The sequence below is a fragment of the Euwallacea similis genome, chromosome 5, assembly GCF_039881205.1.
Source record: "Euwallacea similis isolate ESF13 chromosome 5, ESF131.1, whole genome shotgun sequence".
Classification (NCBI taxonomy): domain Eukaryota; kingdom Metazoa; phylum Arthropoda; class Insecta; order Coleoptera; family Curculionidae; genus Euwallacea; species Euwallacea similis.
The window spans coordinates 6284947-6307106 of NC_089613.1; the positions used below are offsets into that span (position 1 = coordinate 6284947).

Sequence of the window (22160 nt, forward strand, 5' to 3'; positions counted from 1 at the left end):
AAACAGGACTCCACTCTTAAATTTTGATCTGTAGCTTCAAGTGTACGAAAAAATTTTGGTTTAAAAGGTTTCTTACCATATTTTTTTACAACATGTCTTAATGATTTTCTTGAATATCCTGTATAGCAGAAAGATGAAAATCGGTACAGATGGCTTTTAGGTCATTCCATTTGAGAATATGTCTTCGTTTTTATCCTAAAAAAGCTCTAATAGTACTTTTTGAAATTAAATACCATAAAAATGCACGCAATTGACCATGACTATGGGTGAAGAGTCATCGTATCCACTAGACAAATGTGCATTTTGAATATCTAATTAACAAAAAAAAGAAAAAGTCAAAATCAGTCAAGAAATAAAGATTTTATTAGGTCGTGTAGTATGAAATGAGTAGAATTGAATTGAAACTTTAGTCATTTTTTTTTCATATGAAATTTTTTTAATGTCAATCGAAACATGCACCACCATTATCGACACACTTCTGCCATTTAACGGGAAGTTCATTGATTCCTCTGCTGTAAAAGCCTGCAGGCCGGGAGTCGATAAACTCTTGGAAGGAAGCTTTGACAGCCTCGTCGGAGTTGAATGTTTTCCCTACCAAGAAGTTATCCAAATTTTGAAAGAAGTGATAATCAATGGGTGCTAAGTCGGGTGAATACGGTGGATGACGAAGAGTTTCCAATTCCAACTCCTGTAGCTTGGCCAAGGTGACTTGTGCGGTGTGTGGCCGAGCGTTGTCGTGCAACAATAGCGGTGCGCTTCGATTGACTAATCTTGGCTGCTTAACCGTCAGTTGCCTCATCATTTCGGTCAGTTGTCGGCAGTAGACATCAGCCGTAATCGATTCACCAGGTTTCATGAAGCTGTGATGGATGACACCTGCGTTGGACCACCAAACGGACACCATAAGCTTCTTTTGATGAAGATTTTTTTTCGCACAATGTTTTGGTGGTTCATCTTGATCCAACCACTGCGATGAACGTCTGGTATTGTCATATAGGATCCATTTCTCATCACAAGTAACAATCCGATTCAAAAATGGATCGTTATTATACCGGCACAACAAAGAACAAGCTTCGAGACGTCGTTCTTTCTCTATGTCGCTCAACTCATGCGGTACCCACTTGTCCAGCTTTTTCACCTTACCAATTTCAGCCAAATGAGTCAATATTGTTTTTTTTGGTTACACTGAATATTAACGATAATTCGCTTGCACTTTGACGTGGATTCGCTTCCACCACGGCTTTCAGATAATCGTTATCCACTTGAGTTTCAGGTCGTCCACGTGGTTCATTTGTCAGGTCAAAATTGCCAGAACGAAATTTCATGAACCAACGAGATACTGTTTGCTGTGAAGTGACTTCAGTACCAAACACATCATTAATATTGCGAGCCGTCTGAGCTGTTGTGGTTCCACGGTGGAACTCATATTTCATTAACACACGAATTTCACTATTTTGCATGGCTGCACAAAAATTTTTATAAAAATAAAAGTTTTCAATAATTTTTAACACTTTAAACTCTGATCGAAAGAGGAAGAATGTGCCTTTTCCACATAAAAAAGTCAAGTTCAAATATAGATTTAGAGTGAAGTTATTCGCAGTTGAATGTGGCATTTCGAGAATCTACTCATTTCATACTACACGACTTAATATGTTCAAAAAATAAGTTGAAAAATGTATTTTCTTTCAACAGTGTTAACTTGGTTAATTTAAAAGGAACACCCTATATTTGATTACTTGGAGTAACAGATAGAGATATTATCGGTCAAAACTATTATACTTTCATATACCTAAATGTACAAGTTTTCTTCGAAAATTAAGGTTTAACTAAAGTAGAAAATTCTATTACTTTTTGTATTAGTTGCCATAGTTAGTATTCTAGTATTCTTGATAGATTCGACTGATTTATGTCAGTATTTTAAAAAATCTGGATTTGGCTAACATGAGAATTAAAAAAATTAAATTGATGTGCTTGGTGCTGTTATCGAAAATTCTCATGTTAGCCAAGCACAGATTTCTTAAAATACCAACATAAGTCAGTCGAGAGTATCCAAAATACTTCGAAAACATAAATACTGTCGTTTGTTTTGTATGTTACGCAAATAGTATTAAAAATATCATAAATAAAAAATTATCCGAAACAAGAACTCATAGACATGACTTTTTATATTCATATTTTAGATGTCACCATGGTAACTGATACAAAAAATAATAAAATTTTCTACTTTTTTTTAAATCTTAATTTTCGAAGGAAACTTATACATTTAAGTATAAGAAAGTAAAATAGTGTTCGATTGGTAATATCTCTATCAGTTATTTGAAGTAATCAAGTATAGGGTGTTCTATTTAAATGAATCAAATTAATTCTCTTTAAAGTAAATAAGTTTTTCATCTTATTTTTTGGACACACTGTATATGATATCTAAATTTTCATGACTATAGCGTGAAATATGCCTCATGCCTGAGATTTGGTGTGAATTTCGGTTGACTAATTTAAACTTTCTGTAAAGCAGTTTTTAAATTTGCACTACATTTTTACGAAATCTCAATTATTCCGAAATACTTAAGGTTTAGTGTAGGTAAACCTTAAACAAACTTACATTCATTTTTCTCAAAGAATCTCAAACGGTACTAATATATTGGGTGTTCCATAAAAAAAAAACATAATTTTGATATTTTTTATTTATTTACAACCCCCCATGTAAAAGAAAAATAATTTTAGAATGTACCTCTATTTGAGTTCTATACAACGCAAAAAAAATAAAAATATTAAATATTTTAGCAGCAATATATCGTGTAGCATGACGTGAATAACACGGTATTGTGACAAATAGGTAAAGGTGCATAAATGGAAAAACGTTATTTCATAAAATATAGGCGCAAATGTACGAATGGGGTACAGCTGTAGCCCGTTCGGGGCTATTAAGATTAATAAAACATACTATAAATCTCATTTTTCTCAAAAACTTTTGAAGATTTCGACTTTCAACAAGAGTATCTTTTTTATGCAAAAATCTTTATATTTAGTATTTTTCCTCTAAAATCGTTAATAAACTTAAATACAAAAAAGTTTAGGTATTTTTTAAGTGCTTCCTCTTGTATTCTCTTGTATTCTCTGTCTCTGGTAAAATGTGGCAATTCCTTTGTAGAAAGTGGGAAAGATCACAGAAGTTTATAATAAAGTTAAGGTGATACAGTTGTAACAAAATTTCATTATTTATTCCGAGACATTTTAAAAATGTTAATAAAAACCATACTCAGGAACCAACCTTTCACATCTTGTATATTGAAAAGGAAATACCTTCGATACGAGTGTTCATCATATTTTAGGACCTACAATATGTGCTTGAATTTATGGCACTATGTTCAGAAACACCTTGTATATTCATAAAACTTAATTTTATGTGAGTAACTGATTTAGGGGCTTAGATTCCTGCCCTTGCCACGGCTTTGGTTTCCGTATAATCACGCTGATCCATAGGCAGGAAGCAGCTTCACAAATTAATTTTGAGGTTTTTTCATGCTTCTTCCTCCCTTTTTGGTGGCGATTTCTCTCCTAATTACAAATATTAAATGTCCCCGAAATTCAGGTTCGATTTTGCATTGCAACAAACAATTAATGACTCCGTGCAAACAACTTCCGAAAGTGCAGCTAGATTCGATCGCAGTTTGCACGGAATTCCCGATGATTTAGAGCCCCCATCCGTGATCAACTCGTTACAAATCGTAAACAGACCCTTAGATTCATTTGTTTTCCTCACACAGGGGCGCAGTCCTTCGTTTTAAACCATATGGGTGGGTGGGTTATGGGCCTTGATACCCCACGAAAACCATGATTAAGAGCACGAGGATGAGATTTGGGGCTAGAACCGGAGATTTTCAATCATCAGTTCATCTCTTTAGGTTTGGGGGCGGTTTGGGGGTCATTCAGTGAAATTCTTGTTTTTTGGCATAAACCCTTGTTTGCTGAAAAGCTGCGCCGCCCCTGGCAGGGGCTGTGTTCAGTGGCCGGTAAGCCCTGATTTATTCTTTTGACCTAAATTCCCAGTTCCTATGCACTTTCAAATTTATTATTCTTTTCTCTGCATGGAGAACGTTTAAAAACACACTTCTAACCGATATTTTTCACATTCCTGTTGTTTATATGTAATTTATTTGCAAGACGAATAATAGAACAATGCGGTATTAAGCAACTAGTGCTGAAAAGGTACTTTTTGTACCAGCATGACAGGAACTAACGCGAGTGTGAAAACCGATTTCTCCAAGCGTTTCATAGTATAATTTTCTACCTGCGAGCGTGTGAAATGTATGCTTTGCACACGCACATGAGCGCGTATTCATGGTTTAAATTGTATTTGATTTAAATTCAATTTTCCGTTAAAAACCAATTGATGCATTCGCACTATTATCCCACTTCCTTTTCCCGTTCACGTTCAATTCTTTTTGCGATAGATTCAGGCAAAATCTTTGAAATTCCGGCCTCGCTTCCCGGTCATGGGGTTCAATAATTCCTTGTCGCCCTTATCTTTTTTAAGCTGTAATTTAAGGTATTGATGATTTCATCGGGAAAAAGTTATTTCATTGGGTGAGAAATGAGATCCCATCACTTAGAAGACTCTGATGCAACTTTTGATTAAGCTGAATCGTAAGCGTATGCCAGGAAACTGTGACGTATTTTGTTAGGAGAATAATAGTACTTCAGTAGTTTAAAATAGCACCGTCTCGAATTCCCTACAGTTTATTGGGGTAATAGTGAAAACAGGTTTTCTCGAAGACATAGGGGACTCTTATAAAGCCACTAGAGAGAGAGAAAGATTAGGGAATTGTAGTATTGGGAAAATAATAGTGCTTTCTAGGAAAGGAAAAATGTTTACCAATTTATTGAGAGAAACGATATTACCTTGAATAGAGTCACTTCAATGGAATATTAGAAGGAAACAGCCTTTCTGCAAGAGGTAAGGGTACTCAGTAATTTACCGAGGATTCTATAGAACTAGAATAGTATCCAAAATACCAGATAAATGGGAACTCTGCTTCCTGCTAAATAGGAATTTTTCAGCAGTTACTGAGAAAACAGCATCTCGGATAGGGGTCGTTCAGTAATCCAGAAAAAAAAGCAGGCTCCGTTGAACAGGTAGAGATACTGACCAAGGACTGCCAATAAGAATGTTCAGGCTAATAAGTATGCTCAGGCCAACAGGGATGTACAGGCGAATAAAAATGTTCGTGTATTTTTAGGAAAAGATGGACAATATGAACATGGAAAACATATCCCTAAATCAGTCTCGTTGAACTCGCAACTTTTACCTGTTATCTACGTTACCATGCGAAAAAAAAGCAAATTAGAGGTGGATCTTGGTTTAGAAAATAATTACAGCCATTAAAAAGAACTCGGCGCTTAGGGGAGGTACAGATAACTCATTAACGTGTAAATTATAAATTAAGGTCGTTGTGGAAAGCCCCGCGTTAAGAATATGGCTTAATTATCATTGCTTTAATTTTATCTTGCAAATAATGTGTTTTTTTGCGGTTACATAGCGCGGTTTTTAGCGGAGTTATTATATTCAATATTTAATAAGTAGAAAAACTGAGGATAGCTTCTAGGTCTAGGTGAAGAGCATAAGTGGCTTAAAACAACGTCATTGTTGGCATCGGAGGCTAAAGCAAAGTCAGTCTTCGGGTAGGCTTGAATAAACGACCACTAGCTCTCCGAGCAATCTCTCTACCCACTGAGTAGCCATTTCCAGCTTTCTGGAATTTGCCTAAGGGACCAATTTTTATCCAAAATTCGGTTGGTCGTTCCTCATAAGTGGTTACTCTCGCATTCCAAGCAGTGAACGTTGGGCGAGATAGCTTGGTTTTCGCCGTTTTTTCTAGTCAGGTCAGCCCCGCCAGGTGTAGTGGACCTTAGGCAATCAGGAATAACCATTCTACAAAATTACGCAGACTTAACAAAAGCGTCACGTGTTTCCTCCTAGGGGATCCGCAGAGCATCATAACCTAGAAGTATACGAGTTCGCTATCGACACATAGATGGCTCTTCAATGCAGTGCTCATAACTTCTTACCGCTACTTGCACACTCCCGACGGATTTAAAATCACACAAGTGCAACTTCTTGTTGTTTATTCACTGGTCTATCGTCGATATCGTAGGCTGCTATGACAAGGATCGGTGATGAAGAACGACGCGAAAATAAAATTTCCTTTCCTGTTTGAGGATCCTCGGAGAGTGACACCTTGGGATGCAGTCCAAAATCGATAGTTCACTGGAGAGGCAATTTTCAATTGAGCGGCGCCGAATAAGGCAGTTCTCGTGCTTGTTTGAACAAGGTATTATCGGGCTGGTATTGTTCTTGTGTGCTCCTTTATTGTCTAGATAAAAGAGTCTCGCAAAAATCTTGGCATTACGAGAATAAAATATACTTAAACGCGATGATTGATGGAGTTTGTTGGGATGAAATAGAGATGCTTTGCAGACGTATGGGGCAAAGTAATTTTATAGATGAGCGAACTATTAGATGCCTAACAAAGTGCTTTCAAATTGGATCTTAAAAGAATAATGTGCCTGGCCAGTAAAGTTTTAAATGGCTTTCCATCGGATTTGAGCGTCGATGGAGTTTTAATTAAACTCATCTACTAATAAGTGACCCGCATTAACCCATTTTGTGACACTCATTTAAAAACGAGTGACGCCTCTATTGTAATTAGTTGAAATTCTGTATTTAATTTCCTGGAATAAAACGTAATTCAAGCGGGACTTTGTCTCATTACCTTTTAGAATGACCCAAATTCATATTTTATGCCCTTAATGTGGCATTTCCATCTCATTTTAGGTATTAAACATGTTTTAATGACCAAATTTGTTCTCGCGAATTTTGAACGTATAGTCCTAAGCAGTATTATCCGAATGATAATAAACCGGGACCTGAATAATGGGGATTAACGACGAATAAAAGCTGTTGGGGATTGTTCTAAGGGGACCAAAGTTTGTTCAAAGAACTTGGCAACACTGTTGAGTTGACTTAAAGGAAATTGAACTAAAGTTTTTAGATTAAATTAGAATGCAATTAAGTCATCTTTTAGAGACGTTTAGCACATTTTTAGTTACTCTTAACTCATGAGTAACTTTAATCGTAGGGCGTCAATTTAAGAGGGATTAGATAAATTTTTAAAAACACTTCAAAGTGAGCTTCTAACTTAAATTATATTGTGAGTTTTAAGCCTTTTTAGAGTTTAGACTAAGTTTAGACTAGTTTTAGAGTTTAGATTTAGGTAAGGTTAATTGAAGATTAACTTTGACTAGACATTCGAGATTTAAATCTCAGAGAATACTTGGGCCGAATTGCCCAATCATGATTTGGTGTACCTAAACTGAGCTTAAGTCATCATTCAAGTACTCCTTCCTGGGAAGAAGCACTTCACTCCTCCCTGAGAGGAAGCACTCCACCCATTCTCGAGAGGGCATACTTCACTCCTCCATGGGAGGAATCAGGCCTATGTAGAGTGTGTTCCTTGAGTGTTTTGTTGTCATAAGTTTAGAGAGCATATTTAGAATCTCACGGAACTGAGGAACCCAAGGAGCTTCGTTTGTCTGTATGAAGAAGGACCGTGTATCTTTTAATGCCACTTGGCTGAGTCCGTATGTCGCCCTCTTTGCCTCTTGCTCTAGGAAAAGTGGTAGGCGGAGAAAATTGAAGAGACATCCATAGGAGATTTAACCCTACTGATCTGGAAAATTTGAAAATGGGGTAACATACAGAGTGGTCCATATGGAAAAAGCAAATTTTGACCAGGTAATAATTTTAAGGAAATTTCTTTGTTTCCTCAAATGTTTACCCAAATAACTTGAAACCCGACAAAATTAGGTATAGAGGTATTATTATATATACAGGGTGTTTTTTTTTGGCGTGCTTACCATTGCTATCTCCGAAACGGTGAAAGTTACAACTTCGATTAAATTAGACTAAATTGGCCCCTTAAGGAGCTGATTAAGGAAACCGCTGCAAGGTTGCCACATTTTCAGTAGTTTCCTAGATATTTGAAAAAGTATGAAAATGGTCCAAAACTTCAATCCCTCGTGTTTCGTACACTATTTGTGGCAGAAAAGAAGTTTAAATTACAAAGTTTCACAACTTTTTACTCTCTACAAAACGACATATCGAACGTCATTGTACAGCTTTTAGTAACTAAGTAATCGGTATCAACTTCATTATTTTAAATACAGACCTGGAATTTTTATTTCATATTTCGAAAGCGTTATTTATTCCTGACAGACCCATGTATAATATGTTTACATTTATTAACGTTTCAACTCGCATAATTCATCATCAGACTATTTTTTATTTACCTTTTTAAACTACACTACGTACTAAGTCACTATGGAAACGATTTTCTAACAAGTTTGACATTTATTTGTCAAATAAAGTTATTTTTAGATTTATTTTAACTTAACCGCTGGATAGGAAATAACAGCCCAATATTATAGCCACCTCGTTCTCCCGATATGACTCCAATGGATTTTTCTATTTAGAGAATAATTAAAGACAAAGTTTATAAAACCCCACCAGAAAATATTGACGACTTAAAAAATAAAATTATCTTTGCGTGTCAAAGCATTACACCCAGAACACTTAGAAGCATCCACAAAAAACTAATAAATAATGTACGGTTATGTCTAAGTGCGAATGGGAGACACTTTGAACATTTAGGATAATTATAGGTTAATAAGAAAGAGTATGTAGTGTAGTTTAAAAAGATAAATAAAAAATAGTCTGATGATGAATTATGCGGGTTGAAACGTTAATAAATGTAAACATATTATACATGGATCTGTCAGGAATAAAAAACGCTTTCGAAATATGAAATAAAAATTCCAGGTCTGTATTTAAAATAATGAAGTTGATACCGATTACTTAGTTACTAAAAGCTGTACAATGACGTTCGATATGTCGTTTTGTAGAGAGTAAAAAGTTGTGAAACTTTGTAATTTAAACTTCTTTTCTGCCACAAATAGTGTACGAAACACGAGGGTTTGAAGTTTTGGACCATTTTCATACTTTTTCAAATATCTAGGAAACTACTGAAAATGTGGCAACCTTGCAGCGGTTTCCTTAATCAGCTCCTTAAGGGGCCAATTTAGTCTAATTTAATCGAAGTTGTAACTCTCACCGTTTCGGAGATAGCAATGGTAGGCACGCCAAAAAAAAAACACTCTGTATACATTTATTTTGATACTTCATGTCAACGAGACCATGAGTATGCTATTTTATGAACTCCTGTTCGCATTTTCACAGATCTGATTCTCCTATAGCAATTCCTGCATATTCCTCAAACAATAAATCCGCTCTCTTCATAATTACACAGTTTCAACCGCCTTTAGAGCCCAATTTAACTCATCCACCCATACAAAAACATAAATTAAATCTAAATTTCCAGCAAACCGTGCTAAGGGCTTTAACCTTGATTTTTAAAGCTTGCAATATTCAACACTGCAAAGCAGCAGTATAATGAAACGAATTTATGGCTCTCATAAACTATCTCATTTAACTTTTAGTCATTTTAAGCATTAGAGCTAATACAATTAACAGAGCTGCTGATAATTGTCCTCACATAAGCATGTTAGGGTTTTGAGCTTTTATCTGGATTCTCTGATCATTAAACTTCTTCGAGAAAATGAGGCAATTTATGTCATTACTCATAACTATCTAGAGGTTTGTAGGCAGCTAAAGCAGCATTCCGTGGGGGCTAGAGAATGCATTACTCAGCAGTTACGACTGGGAAACTGACGGGACAAGTGCTGCTATAAAAAGAGACATCAAACCTCTAGTGCTATTACATGGGGCCATTCGGTCTTTACATCTCCGAGTCCGATTTAGTGGACCATTTGACGGTTGCAAATACAAAGCATTTTTCTAATTGTTCTTTCCCTTTTTATTTCAAGTTCCATTATCTTTCGCTAAGTGGATAGAAATGGAAATTAATCACATCTCACCGGTTTGTGCGCAATTCGACAATTAATGCATTTCATCTAGCACCCTTTAAGGAGAAAACATACAGCTTAATAGCTCACTTGTATGAGATAAATGACAGAAAACACGGCCCCTTTTTCACCGATTATATTCGGAGCGAAATGACAAAACGACTCTAAAGCAGTAGGGAGCTTCCCTGGCTTTCGAAACGATGGAAAATAATGAAATCTAATCTTCCATAATTTAGCAAATATAAGTACATAACCGTTTTGAAATGTAAAAGTGAACGAGTTTCGAGCCCCTCTATTAATGTGGAGGATTGCCGCGCACAGGCCTGGAATTGAAATTTTCCCTGGATTAACAAATGGAGGTTTGCCCTAAGGCAGCGGGTAATTTTTTTGGATAAAGCGAGATATTGTTATCGTTCAGGAATTGCTTTTACAAAATTATTCCATTTCGGATTCAAATCAGTGCTACTTTCTGATTCAAACCAAAATCCGGCTTTAGAGCCAAGAGACCAAAATGCTCTGGAATGCCCCATGGAATCAATCCTTCCGGCGACTTTGCCAAGGCGTTGTTTTATCGGCACTAAAGGATTATGTAAGCCAAATTGTGCGTTAAGACTTTTATGGTTTCTACCAATAACAAATGTCCTGAGAAACGCTGTAGAAACTCGTAAAAATCACGCGTCACAAAGTCGCAAGTATAAACCTGCCGTAAACACGACCTTGCATAAATCACGACATCCGTAATTTAAATAAATTATGAACGGTTGTCTGTTTTAATAATTACACCACTCCGTTCACTTCCATATCTTATCCAGGCGCCATAAATCATCCAGGAAACGTGGATTTTATAGGTAAGCAGTGAAGTAAGAAAGGCCCCCTTTCTCTTATAATAGTAGTTCTATTTTATTTCTGTTTTGGGCGCAATTGCCTTGCTGGAGAATAATTACATTCTTTAATGGTTTAGACTGGCTAGAATCGATATTTGAATGTGACGAGACGTGGGGTAAACATTTATAAATGTGGAATTCACGTTTTTAGACGTAAAATGTCTCCCACGTCTGCCATATGGAGATAGGTTGTTAAAAAACCTCAAATGGGCATTAAAATATCAGAGGCACCTCTGGGATGAATTTGTCTGTTAGCCAGATGTTTTATGGTAAATACTTTGATTGGTGGTTTGGGCACTAAGTAACCAATCAACATCTTACTTTTACAATTTTGTTTAACGGTCACCCTTAGTTTAAGCGAATCATAATGCACAATAAAAACGGAGTAAGCCGAAAAGATCCTTTAATTGAAAATATTTTCAATTAAAATCTGGTGTTAACACGTTTCTTTGGTTGTGATCGCCGCAAAAAATAAACGAGGTCACGAAAAAAACGTTCTCGTGCAACACCGATAATTCAGAATATTCGGCAAATTTCCGAATTATCCTAAACTGAATGGTTTTCGCAAGATTTGTCATGTAAAAGAAACATGTTCTGCTTATAGTAATGCGTATACAAAAATTATTGGCGTACCAAACCGATATTTAAAAATCGGGGAAAAAGACGACTTCCGCTGTTCGTAATTACATGAAATCATATTTTCAGTATCTTGTTTAACCAAGGACACTGTTTTGCCTATATGAAGCCATTGTCATACCCACCAGATATTCCAAAATATTTAATCTTTTAATCCTGATGCTAGTTAAGAATAATTAAAAAAAGGCAAAAGATAAAAAATGACAATGAGTTGAAGTCGCCTATTTTACGATCCGAAAACCATAGACGTATTACATGGATTTTTGCAAAGATTTATGAAATATTTATGTTCTGAATAATGGCTTCTGGCCCTGAAAATTGCCGAGAGCATTCGTTCTAAATATCCATTAACTCGCGAAAATGTACGCTTTTGTTTTTTAAGCATAATTAAAAATTTGCCAAGGATGTGTCCCGACCCTTAATATTGTCATAAACACTATTACGAAATTCCAGATAATTCCACAAAAATTAATGCCCTTGTTGTCTTAAAACCATGGACTTCACACTCGCATTTCTCAAACATTTAAGAAAGTTTAACGTTATTATATTTTATATTTATTATTATTTTTTATTATATTTATATTTATTTTTATAATTTATACTTCTGGTCTGAGAGCCATAAGCATATCACATTGATGTTTCCAAGCATTAAATTAAATGACATGTTGTGACCCTGGTTGTTACCATGGGCGTTCGTCTTCACAATCAGTTACTTCCATGAAACGTGGCACCTTTATTTTTCGGAAATCCTGGGCGCACCACACTGATATATCGAAATATTTAAGGTATTTTGAGGTTATTGTGACATATTCAAGAATAATTTGAAATATTTAAAAGTAGCATAATTTGGAGCGGCCAGTTCTATTATACAGGGTGTCCCAACAATTAATGTCAAAAATGGTATCACGAGATTATTTGGGTCAAAACATTAAGATTTAGGTCAAAAGATATTTGAAGAAAGTTTCTCGTTTAGATGCTATTGGCGGTCAAAGTTCTTGAACAAAAACATATTTTTTGCTATATCTCGAGAATGCTTCAATGGATTTTAATGAATGGGTAGTATGGGTAGTACCCATAATTTTAACCATATCAGTCATTTCTTCATTAGAAAACGCCATTATTGTTCTTAAAAGAAACAACTCAAAAGAAACGTCAAAAAATGTTGATTACTTTTTATGATATTTTCCATAAGTGACGTCAGCGTTCACATCGACAAGTGTTGATAATTATCGAAGGAATGGCAAGTTGGTGTTCTGCATGAGAAAAGAAAATAATTTTTTTCGACGTGAAATGTTAACCGTACGAGAAATTTCCAAGAGATAGAAAAGTTGGAGAAAGGGCTAATGTATCATTAGAAAAAAAACCGATAGGATGCAGCTGCCTAACACAAAGTTCTGATAATTTTTGTACGAAGATGGCTAAGAATTTATCACTTTCACATTGCGAAAAGACATAAATGCTACATGAAAATAATCCTTGTAATAATGAATAAATGCACAATGAGATTCATTAAAATCCATTGAAGCATTCTCGAGATATAGCAAAAAGTATGTTTTTGTTCAAGAACTTTGACAGCCAATAGCATCTAAACGAGAAACTTTCTTCAAATAACTTTTGACCTAAATCTTAATGTTTTGACCCAAGTAATCTCATGATACCATTTTTGACATTGATTTTCGGGACACCCTGCATTCATGAAAATGCTTCATGTGCAAAAACCATAGGCGTCTCGCACCGATATTTCGAAACATTAAATTTTAAAAGTGGGTTTTTACCTAATTTTTTTAAGCTATAATTAGCAGTATAATGGATACATGATTAGCCACTTAATTAACCTGTTCCCGACGTTATCGCTGTACACTAGATTTACCCCATCGCAACCTACTCATGTATAAACATCAGAAATATCCGACTCTCAGCTGGTTAATGCCGTTAATACACTACTCCTCCATAAATCAGGACAATGGGCTCAGCCTGTTAGAGGCGGGTTATTCACTCCGAAATAAACACATTGTTCACAGATGAACTTTAATTTCCCCTTCATTTCTGAGATGCGGATACTTTAAATTAGTTTTGAGGCTTTAACCAGAATAGAGCAAAATTTCCAGTGGCAAAACACATTAGCCCCAAAATAGAGTTTATTAGTTCACAATTCAATTTCAGTCATCAAGCCAATTCTAGTTTGGAGGGAAAATGAATCTTCCGGAGATTGTTTCGTAAGAAAGTCATTTCCAAATCAGTCTGTCGTTGAAATCTAATATGCACGTAGCGTGTAAGAGTATAGAAGCTCACGAATTTTAGCCTAAATGTGTTGATTACAATTTCCAACGTTTCCAATAGGACGAGGGTCGTTGAAAGCCTGCTACTCGAAGTTTCCAAGTTTATTTGAGGCTTTGACCCTATTACGGAGACGCGTTGCTCGAGAGGGTATTGTTGTGTTCGTCTAAGAAATATCGATAATTGAATTATTCCTTTTTGCTCATTAGATTTTTTGTTTCAGAATCTGAAAAACCAGATAATGACTACCAATCTCTGGGTGGAGCAGGTAAGACAGTAACATTTCTATTTCGAAAATCGTGCATATCTCCTCATTTGAGTCAACTCGGCAAAAATGGTCGCACACCATACAATCCAGCCGTATTACAATACGGAATGTAATAGCGTAAGAATAGCGTGCAAATTAAGAAAACTAGTTCCTACAAGCGTTGTCTATAAGTGCCTCTTCAGGGCGTTAGCGCCTCTTGAAAATGGAGTTCATGGAGCGGTTTTTCTTAATATTTGGAAAACTGCTTGGATAAAATTTAATTAATTAAACAGCTTCGAGATTAATAAATTAATATTTATTAAAGCTCCGTGACTAACATTTTGGTGTTCGTTTTTCGCTATCAATCTTCCGCCTGCATTAGAAAATTCGCATCTTCATCAGTGGCGTAGAATCAAGTGGGTAGCTGGATTTTTGGATAGCAGGACACATGCTCCGCAGTCGATGTGAAGAATTTATATAATCGCGAAATCAGCAGAGCGTGCAGTAAAAAACATCAGAAGAGTTATGAACTCCAAAGAGTTTCTGGATAAAAGCGCATCCGTGCGACTCTTGTTTGAACTTAAGCACTCTGGAAAGATACCGCAGATAAAACGATTATCCAAAGGAGGATGAAAATAGATAAACTGCGAACGTGGGAGTGAACGAGAAGATTTTCAGCACTTCAAGTTTAAATATAATAAAAAAGAAGGCTAAGACAGCTTTGATAAGTGGTATTGAAAGAAAGAGATAATTCAATAGAGGATTTATTTTCTGCTATAGGTCCTGCCCTGATTGTCCCTATTGTAATCCCTAGAAGGACAGCAATCACGATCGTTCAAGTTTCTATTGTAGGGGTCTCTGTTGTTCATATCAAAGTAGAGATCCCTATTGCCGTCCCTGCAATTTTGATCCCTAGAGCTATATAGCCTCGATTAGAGTCAGGGTCTCTAGAGCATTCGCGATCCTAATATAGGATCCCAGCTGTCGCGATTTCTGTAGTCTCTGTTGTCCCTATCAAAATGACGATTATATTAGGGCCGCGGTTATTGACGTCTTGGTTATTATAGTCTCCTTATCGGCTCTGATTAGTCTCATCTCTGTCGTTGTAGCCTCTGTTCTGATAATTTTGATCGTAGTAGCAACCAGTGGCGTTCCACCGATTGTCGTAACGAGCGTACGTGACATGTCTGTCAAAGCAACCGTTCAAGGGTCTATCATAGACCCCAGCGAATCTCTGATTATTGACATAGTGTTGGTCACTAAAGCATCAGTCTCAATCGTCTCGGTCATACTGATCCTTTGTTCAATCGTTATGAACCTCGTCCCTATTACTGTTTAGAGAGTTCGGGTCCCGGTACCCGTTAGGATCCATATTAGAGTTCCGATTCAGGTCGGCAATGCGGTACATAGTCCCTATAATAAAAGAACTACTCAATACAATCTAATTACATGGGGAGGGTGTTTGGTGGTGGTGGCCAATCCGGGGGCTACAATGAGCGACTGGGGGGAGAAAGAGAAGTTAAGTAAAAAATGAAATATAGGTTTAAAATTTGAGTCAAAGTTTACAAATGGGATCAAATAGATAAAAAACCCAGTTTTGGATAGAGTGACTGCAAAATCACTTTCTGCAGGTGCGTACGTCCGCCCCCTTCCTGAGTTCTCCCTGAATTTCTACCTTCTTTGTGGAAAAAAGAGCACTCAATTATGAAGTAGACACATTGACTCTTGCTAATGCTTTTCACCTAGTCTATATTGTGCTGGAATGCATCTTTCTCGCTTATTTAGATCAACCATTAAAAAAGTGCATGGAATGTATAGGGCAAGCATCTTTTGAGGCTTATATCTCGGTAACCATAGGAAATAGAGAAAAAGTAATAGACCACTCTCAAAACCTTCTCCGGAGATCAGCCTAGAGGAGTAATACATTACAGCTCGAAAGCTAAAGACGGTCGAAGAAAGTCGTTGAGTCATATTAGTTTTTCTCTACCTCCTATAGTTAACGAGATATGTGTAAACATCGAAAGACGTTTGCCGTGTGCAGTTTAGCGACATCGCAACACATGATAAAACATATGTACAAAACAGATAATGATTTTTGAAATTGCACATTGTTAACACGTTTATTATCTTCTCTTTGTCCCAAATTGCTGCCAAACCAATGTAACCACGCAATTTACAAGGGTACGTGCTCCGCATTTCCCTTATACCTATTTAAGAGCACGTATTGAACAATCCGATTGTTCTAAATAAAAGACAAGTGTGCATCCTCTGTTCTATCTATTTACAGAATTACTTCACGTTGTCAGGGTTATATTCTATTGGAAACATTTGGGATGTTTTAAAAATCTCTTGTCTTCATTTACTGTTGAGGCAACTTCTTCTGCTAAATCGGCGAGGAAGCGATTTATTAAATATTAATAATGATTTGTGCTTCAAACTCACTGACTAACCGCAGCACTAAGGCACTATCTCATTATCTCCAAGACATTCAGCTCTAATCTAGGTCGTTGCCTCGAGCAAAATGCATATTCAGCATATGCGAGGCAGACCAATTTTAGATAAAGTTAGATGTCTGGAATGGTAACTTAAGAACTGAGGATGGCGCTGAAGATGGGAGAAACTTGGTTTGCGATTCACTCCAATTCGGGTTTATGAAAAAAAATTAGCCCCTATTACTCCTGTCGATAACTTCTAACTAAAGAGGCGCAATTATATCATATCTTCAGTACTTTAAGGGTAAGGCTTTTTTCCAGCAAAAATGAGCTCTCTAGAGTCTTTCATTTGTGTGCTACAGGTCTCTAACTTCCAAGAATCTTGGAGTATACATGCCATTAGTCTCCGTATGTCTCTGTTATCCTTATCCATAGCTTCCAACAAAGGTGGTAAAGCGAGATCATACTTCCACAGTTTTAAGACTATATAGGGCGTCTTCTGAACTTAAGGCGAAAGTAAAAAAATCCTGTATGATGCGTACCTTATGTGCTAGTAATAGATACTTTCTACCACCAAAATTGGACAGTCTGGATCCTTTCGTTTCGTAATTCTCTGCACTTCCTACCCTACGTTGATGCTTTACTGGTAGCTACCCTATGAAATTTATATTCAGAGTTTTGTGCCTGCAAAAGGTTCTAGATTGTTCAATTTTGGCGGTGGTACGCATTTATGCCGAACCCAACATTCTCAGTAATTACACAGCAAATTACATTTTTCAGTCTTGGTACGACTACAAGCTGCGCTGGGAACCAAAGGAGTACGGAGGGGTGCATATGCTGCACGTACCTTCCGACCACATCTGGCGCCCGGATATAGTACTATATAATAAGTAAGTACCGAGATCTCCTACATTATTTACGATTGTTCTATAGAGTTTCATCTTTGTGACTAGCTCAATGTGCTCACGTAATTGTACAGTATGAAGCCTTTTTATTTCAGTCATGGCGCCATGAGTATTAGAATTACCAAGAAAATCGAGGTTTCCATCCTGCTTACATCTGTCTTATTGATGTCAGGTATTTGAAATGTGTTATCTTTTCTATATTCGGAGTTTTCCTGCTAAAACTAACCTTAATAGGTTGAATTTGGAGGGCAAACTGTGTGTCATACACACAGCAATTTTGTCACTGCAACAGCACGCACTTTTATCGGGTTACAATACGACAGACAGGCAGACACGCTGTTAAGCCATGTTTGCGGTTTTGCCCATTTTGGTGGCAGAATTATTCCCAGCCAGAATTAGTTACCATAACTTCAATGTAGTGTGAATAACTGCGTTGTAAATTAGCTCTGGCGAAGATAGTTTTGCTACCCAATTTAGATTTTCTTCGGGAAGGGACTCCCCGACACACCAAAATTAAAAAGAGTCATTAATTTTGCGTGAAACATCAACAGTCGGCATTTACTTTGTTTGTTTGTGATTCACCCTCAAAAGCCCTCATTACATCAGAAAGGTGCAAGAGCCCTTCTGCTGCTAAATTAGGCCGGATTTTTTAAAATATAAAGCATTATTAACGAAGAAAAGGGGCGTGAAGCCTATTATGTTCCACCTCAAAGTCTGAATAGATCTCATTGCTCTATTGCTGAATTCCATCCTTCTGCAATTATCCCATTATTTCCTGACCCTGATGGGCGGTTCTATGGAGATATTTATGAACATGCCCTATACGTCCAGATGCAGGGCCCACCTCTCTGCTTGAATGATGAATGCGGTGTCATCGGTTAGACATTGATGCCTGAGATTGATTAATTATCTGACGAAATATCAGATAAAGTTTCTATTTTGGCTTTTTCTACTAAACAAGCTTCTATGGATTTCGTTTTATGAGATTCTGTACACAAAAAGAAATTGTTATACGGCCGTCCCGTTGAGTCACGGTCCCCTCATATTTTTTGCGAATATTTATATTGCTGAGTCGAGAAAACAATTATTATGGGATTTTACTTGAAAACAAATATTAAAGTCGTACTTACCAGGTCTACCGGTATGAAATGAGCGCTATTTTGTGAAAATAAAACACCAATTTTAACAAGGAAAGAAAAATAAAATTTATTCAAAATATTGACCATTGTTTTCTACACATTTTGACCACCTTTCTGGCAATTTATGGATACCACGCCAATAGAAATGTGCCTCTTTGGCATCAAACCAATTAGACACCCAATTTTCTACGTCTTCGTAGGAATCGAAGTGCTACTTAGCCAATGCGTGTCCCATCGATGAAAACAAATGGTAGTCCGAAGGAGCCAAGTCTGGGGAATACGGCGGATGGGGTAGCAACTCCCAGCCAAGTGTTTTGATGGTATCCTGAACCGGTGTTGCTTTGTGTGGAAGTGCGTTGTCATGAAGCAAAATTACCTTCCCGTGTCTTCTGGTCCATTCTGACCGTTTTTCGATCAACGCATTGTTTAAATTAATCAATTATCGTCGGTAGCGAACAGTATTAACGGTTTCACCAGGTTCTAAAAGCTCGTGGTGCACCACACCTTTCTGATCCCACCAAACACACAGCATTGCCTTCTTGCCGAATCGATCAGGTTTTGCAGTCGATGTTGATGGTTGTCCCGGATCAACCCATGATTTTTTCCGTTTAGGATTTTGAATATAAATCCATTTTTCATCTCCAGTAACAATTCGATGCAAAACTGATTTTCTTTCGTGCCTTTGAAGCAAAATTTCACTGGTGTTTTTACGGTTCTCCATCTGTCTTTCATTCAATTCATGCGGCACCCATTTTCCACATTTTTGGATCTTCCCCATAGCTTTTAAACGATCAGAAATTGTTTGTTGTGCAACATTTAACATTTCTGCCATTTTCTTTTGACTTAAAGTGTCATCTTCATCCAATATTGATTGCAGTTCGGCGTCTTCAAACTTTTTTGGTGGTCTGCCACGTTCTACGTTTTGCATATCAAAATTGTTATTTCTGAATCGTTGAAACCATCTTTTGCATGTTGCTTCTGATAAAGCATAATCACCATATGCCTCGACAAGCATGCGATGCGACTCTGCAGCACTTTTCTTCAAATTAAAGCAAAAAATTAATGCTTTCCGCAAATCATCATTTTGTGGTACAAAATTCGACATTTTTGGCACAATGAAATAATATAGTGTTATTTGTTCAAGGACTTGATTTGTACTAAATATGTTTGTCAGTTTGTATACCAACCAAGCAAACAAAAAAAAAGGTTTGTTTACAACAAATGCCGAGACATTTATAAATATTTATAATTATAAAATATCGAGACATTTATATCCTGACGCTCATTTCATACCGGTATACCTGATACGTTAATTCTGCTAAAAATTACCGTTGCGAGATAAAAGTTACATACTCTGATACATACATAAGATATCAGTTGTGTTCCCACGTGTGGTTTCTACTGTCTTGCGTCACTGTTATCACGAAAACGTCAAGTTCCCATGTACATTTCCGATATTTTATTTCCGTGATAACTAGAAATTTGCACACAAGAAAGTACGTTCTCATATACTTCCTTACTTTTGAATTACAAACTCAAAATCATAAAATTCGAATTTGTTTTTACTGAAACTTCGTAAAAGTTTATTGTCGATGGGTCTTGTTCCCGCGTACCTTTTTTTTCTGAGATCAAACTTTTTATAGTCAAGTCTTACGCACTAATCCGAAATAATATTCATTATTGTTGCTTTAAAATTTTGTATCTTGAGCTCATTTTCAGCACTTTTACGCATATTAATCAACGTATCTCCGCCTCTAATCGTTTACAGAAAATTATAATTTGATTATGTAAGGCAAAGTCCAAAATTTTACACGTTTTGAAATTAAAACTTTATGAAAATTTATTGCTGATAGGTCGTACTTCCACGTATCTTTCTCGCGGTGTTTAAGTCTGACTACTCCACACACCCACTATTCTAATATAATATTAATCACCGAAACTTTGAATTAATCTCTGCTTATATTTTTTTTGTACAACTAGGTCGAATTCCCACGTACCTCCTCCCCCTACAATTATATCCCTCTTCTCTTATAGACCCCATAATTGAATGTTAATTTTACTTCGGCTGACTAGGACTTTCTTCAGACCTTATCTTTTCCTCGCAATATTACTGAGAGGTCCTGTTCCCACGTACTGAAAAAATATGTTGTGGAACATGTAGATTTCAAAGAACTACCCAACATTTTAAGGCAGTATCAGAGGACATTTTTTTTAAATATTAAGGCCCTTCGTGAAAATTTATTCTACGGTCAACCTTATCTAGTTCAAACTCGCAACATCTCTAACGTAATCAGCAACTTCCGAGCAGGCAAAAAAATAATGTTTTAGAGCTTTTCTGCCATCCGAAACGTGAAAAATGTGCCTCAAAAAAAGTTGGATCACAAAGCGATTCCGTCATGGCAATGAATTTAAATGGGGGCTTGCTTAGGAAAACAAAGTGAACTTTCCAAGAATTGTAACTGGATTAGTTTTCGCGAATATTCCAGTATTTAGCCATCAAAAGGCACGTCACTGCAATTTTGGTCTGAGACCATAAATATCAATTTTCATTACATTAACCCAAATAGTCGCATATATTGCCAAAGAATACACTTCACCCGACATAAAAGTAAATAAAATTTTTATTCTGCCAGCTTTCCCAGAAGGATAAAATGACAAGACGAGCACCCATCCATTTATTCAAATTACGGGCAAAAGCCACATTCGAGAAAAAATGACTTACAATTTTTATGGTTATCTACTTACCGTTTTTAAGGTTTTAGCCCCTTAGAGCCGCTACTCTTCGATAAAGGATATCCGAGATGGATTCCTTTACTATGTTATATAGTCAATGAAGCCGGTAGTTCTTTAGATTTGAAATTTTTCTATTGAGTGGTAAGAGGTGTGGGTCTGGTTTCCACGTAGCGATAAACATCTCCCTGTATTACTAAAAATTTTATTATTACGTTCAGCTTCCAGTTCTCAATTAACTTGGTGTAAGCCTAGTTCTCACGTACCGTCAATATCCAAACTCGCGTTTAGTCACTTTATCAATGCATTAAACCCACTGATAACACCGAAAATTCAATCTCATTTTCCTTTCTCTTTCACGCTTTAATCATTTTTTTAAATAAAATTTTTGATGCATGAAACCAGATTAAAAATTTTTGTCGCGTTTTAAAAACAGTTTATGCATGAAAAAATATCCATTTCAATTTGAACATCATCCAGCAGTGCGTCTATTTCCATTGAAGCACCGTTTCAAAAACAAGGTCTCGACATGAATATTAAAAATATCACCAGAATAAAAGGGCCCAAAAGTCATTTTGTATGCGAAATTTGAATGGGGCTTTTAATTTATGTATGCTCGTGGAATGCTGAAAGCGTTTCCACTCTGTGGGGGAACTTAGTGCATATTACTTGAGGCTTTAATATGTTGTACAATTAGGATTTGATGTATTTTCGTTTAAAGAAAAAGTTTAAGTGAAAGGTTAGAGGATTTTTTTGCTTTCCATATATATGTGCAATAACCTGACTTTAAGCACGTACGAGGGATAATCAAAAAGTTCCATGATTTCGAATTACGGGGTGACGTCGCAACGAAGTGCAGTGCGGTTAGCAGCATTATTAAACGTAACTCAGCTCAAGCACTACTGTTTTTTCCAATGCTCAATTTTTTTCGT

The 22160-nt window shown here is 36.4% G+C and overlaps 1 protein-coding gene across 3 annotated transcripts in view; it reads left to right on the forward strand.

Moving 5' to 3' along the window:
- Window positions 1–22160, forward strand: part of nAChRalpha4 (nicotinic acetylcholine receptor alpha4) — a 126844-nt gene that overhangs the window by 44591 nt on the left and 60093 nt on the right. For all 3 annotated transcript variants that reach the window (XM_066390003.1, XM_066390002.1, XM_066390004.1), the window contains exons 2-3: window positions 13999–14043; window positions 17235–17344. In XM_066390003.1, the coding sequence (XP_066246100.1) occupies window positions 13999–14043; window positions 17235–17344 (155 nt within the window). The remainder of the gene's footprint in view (window positions 1–13998; window positions 14044–17234; window positions 17345–22160) is intronic.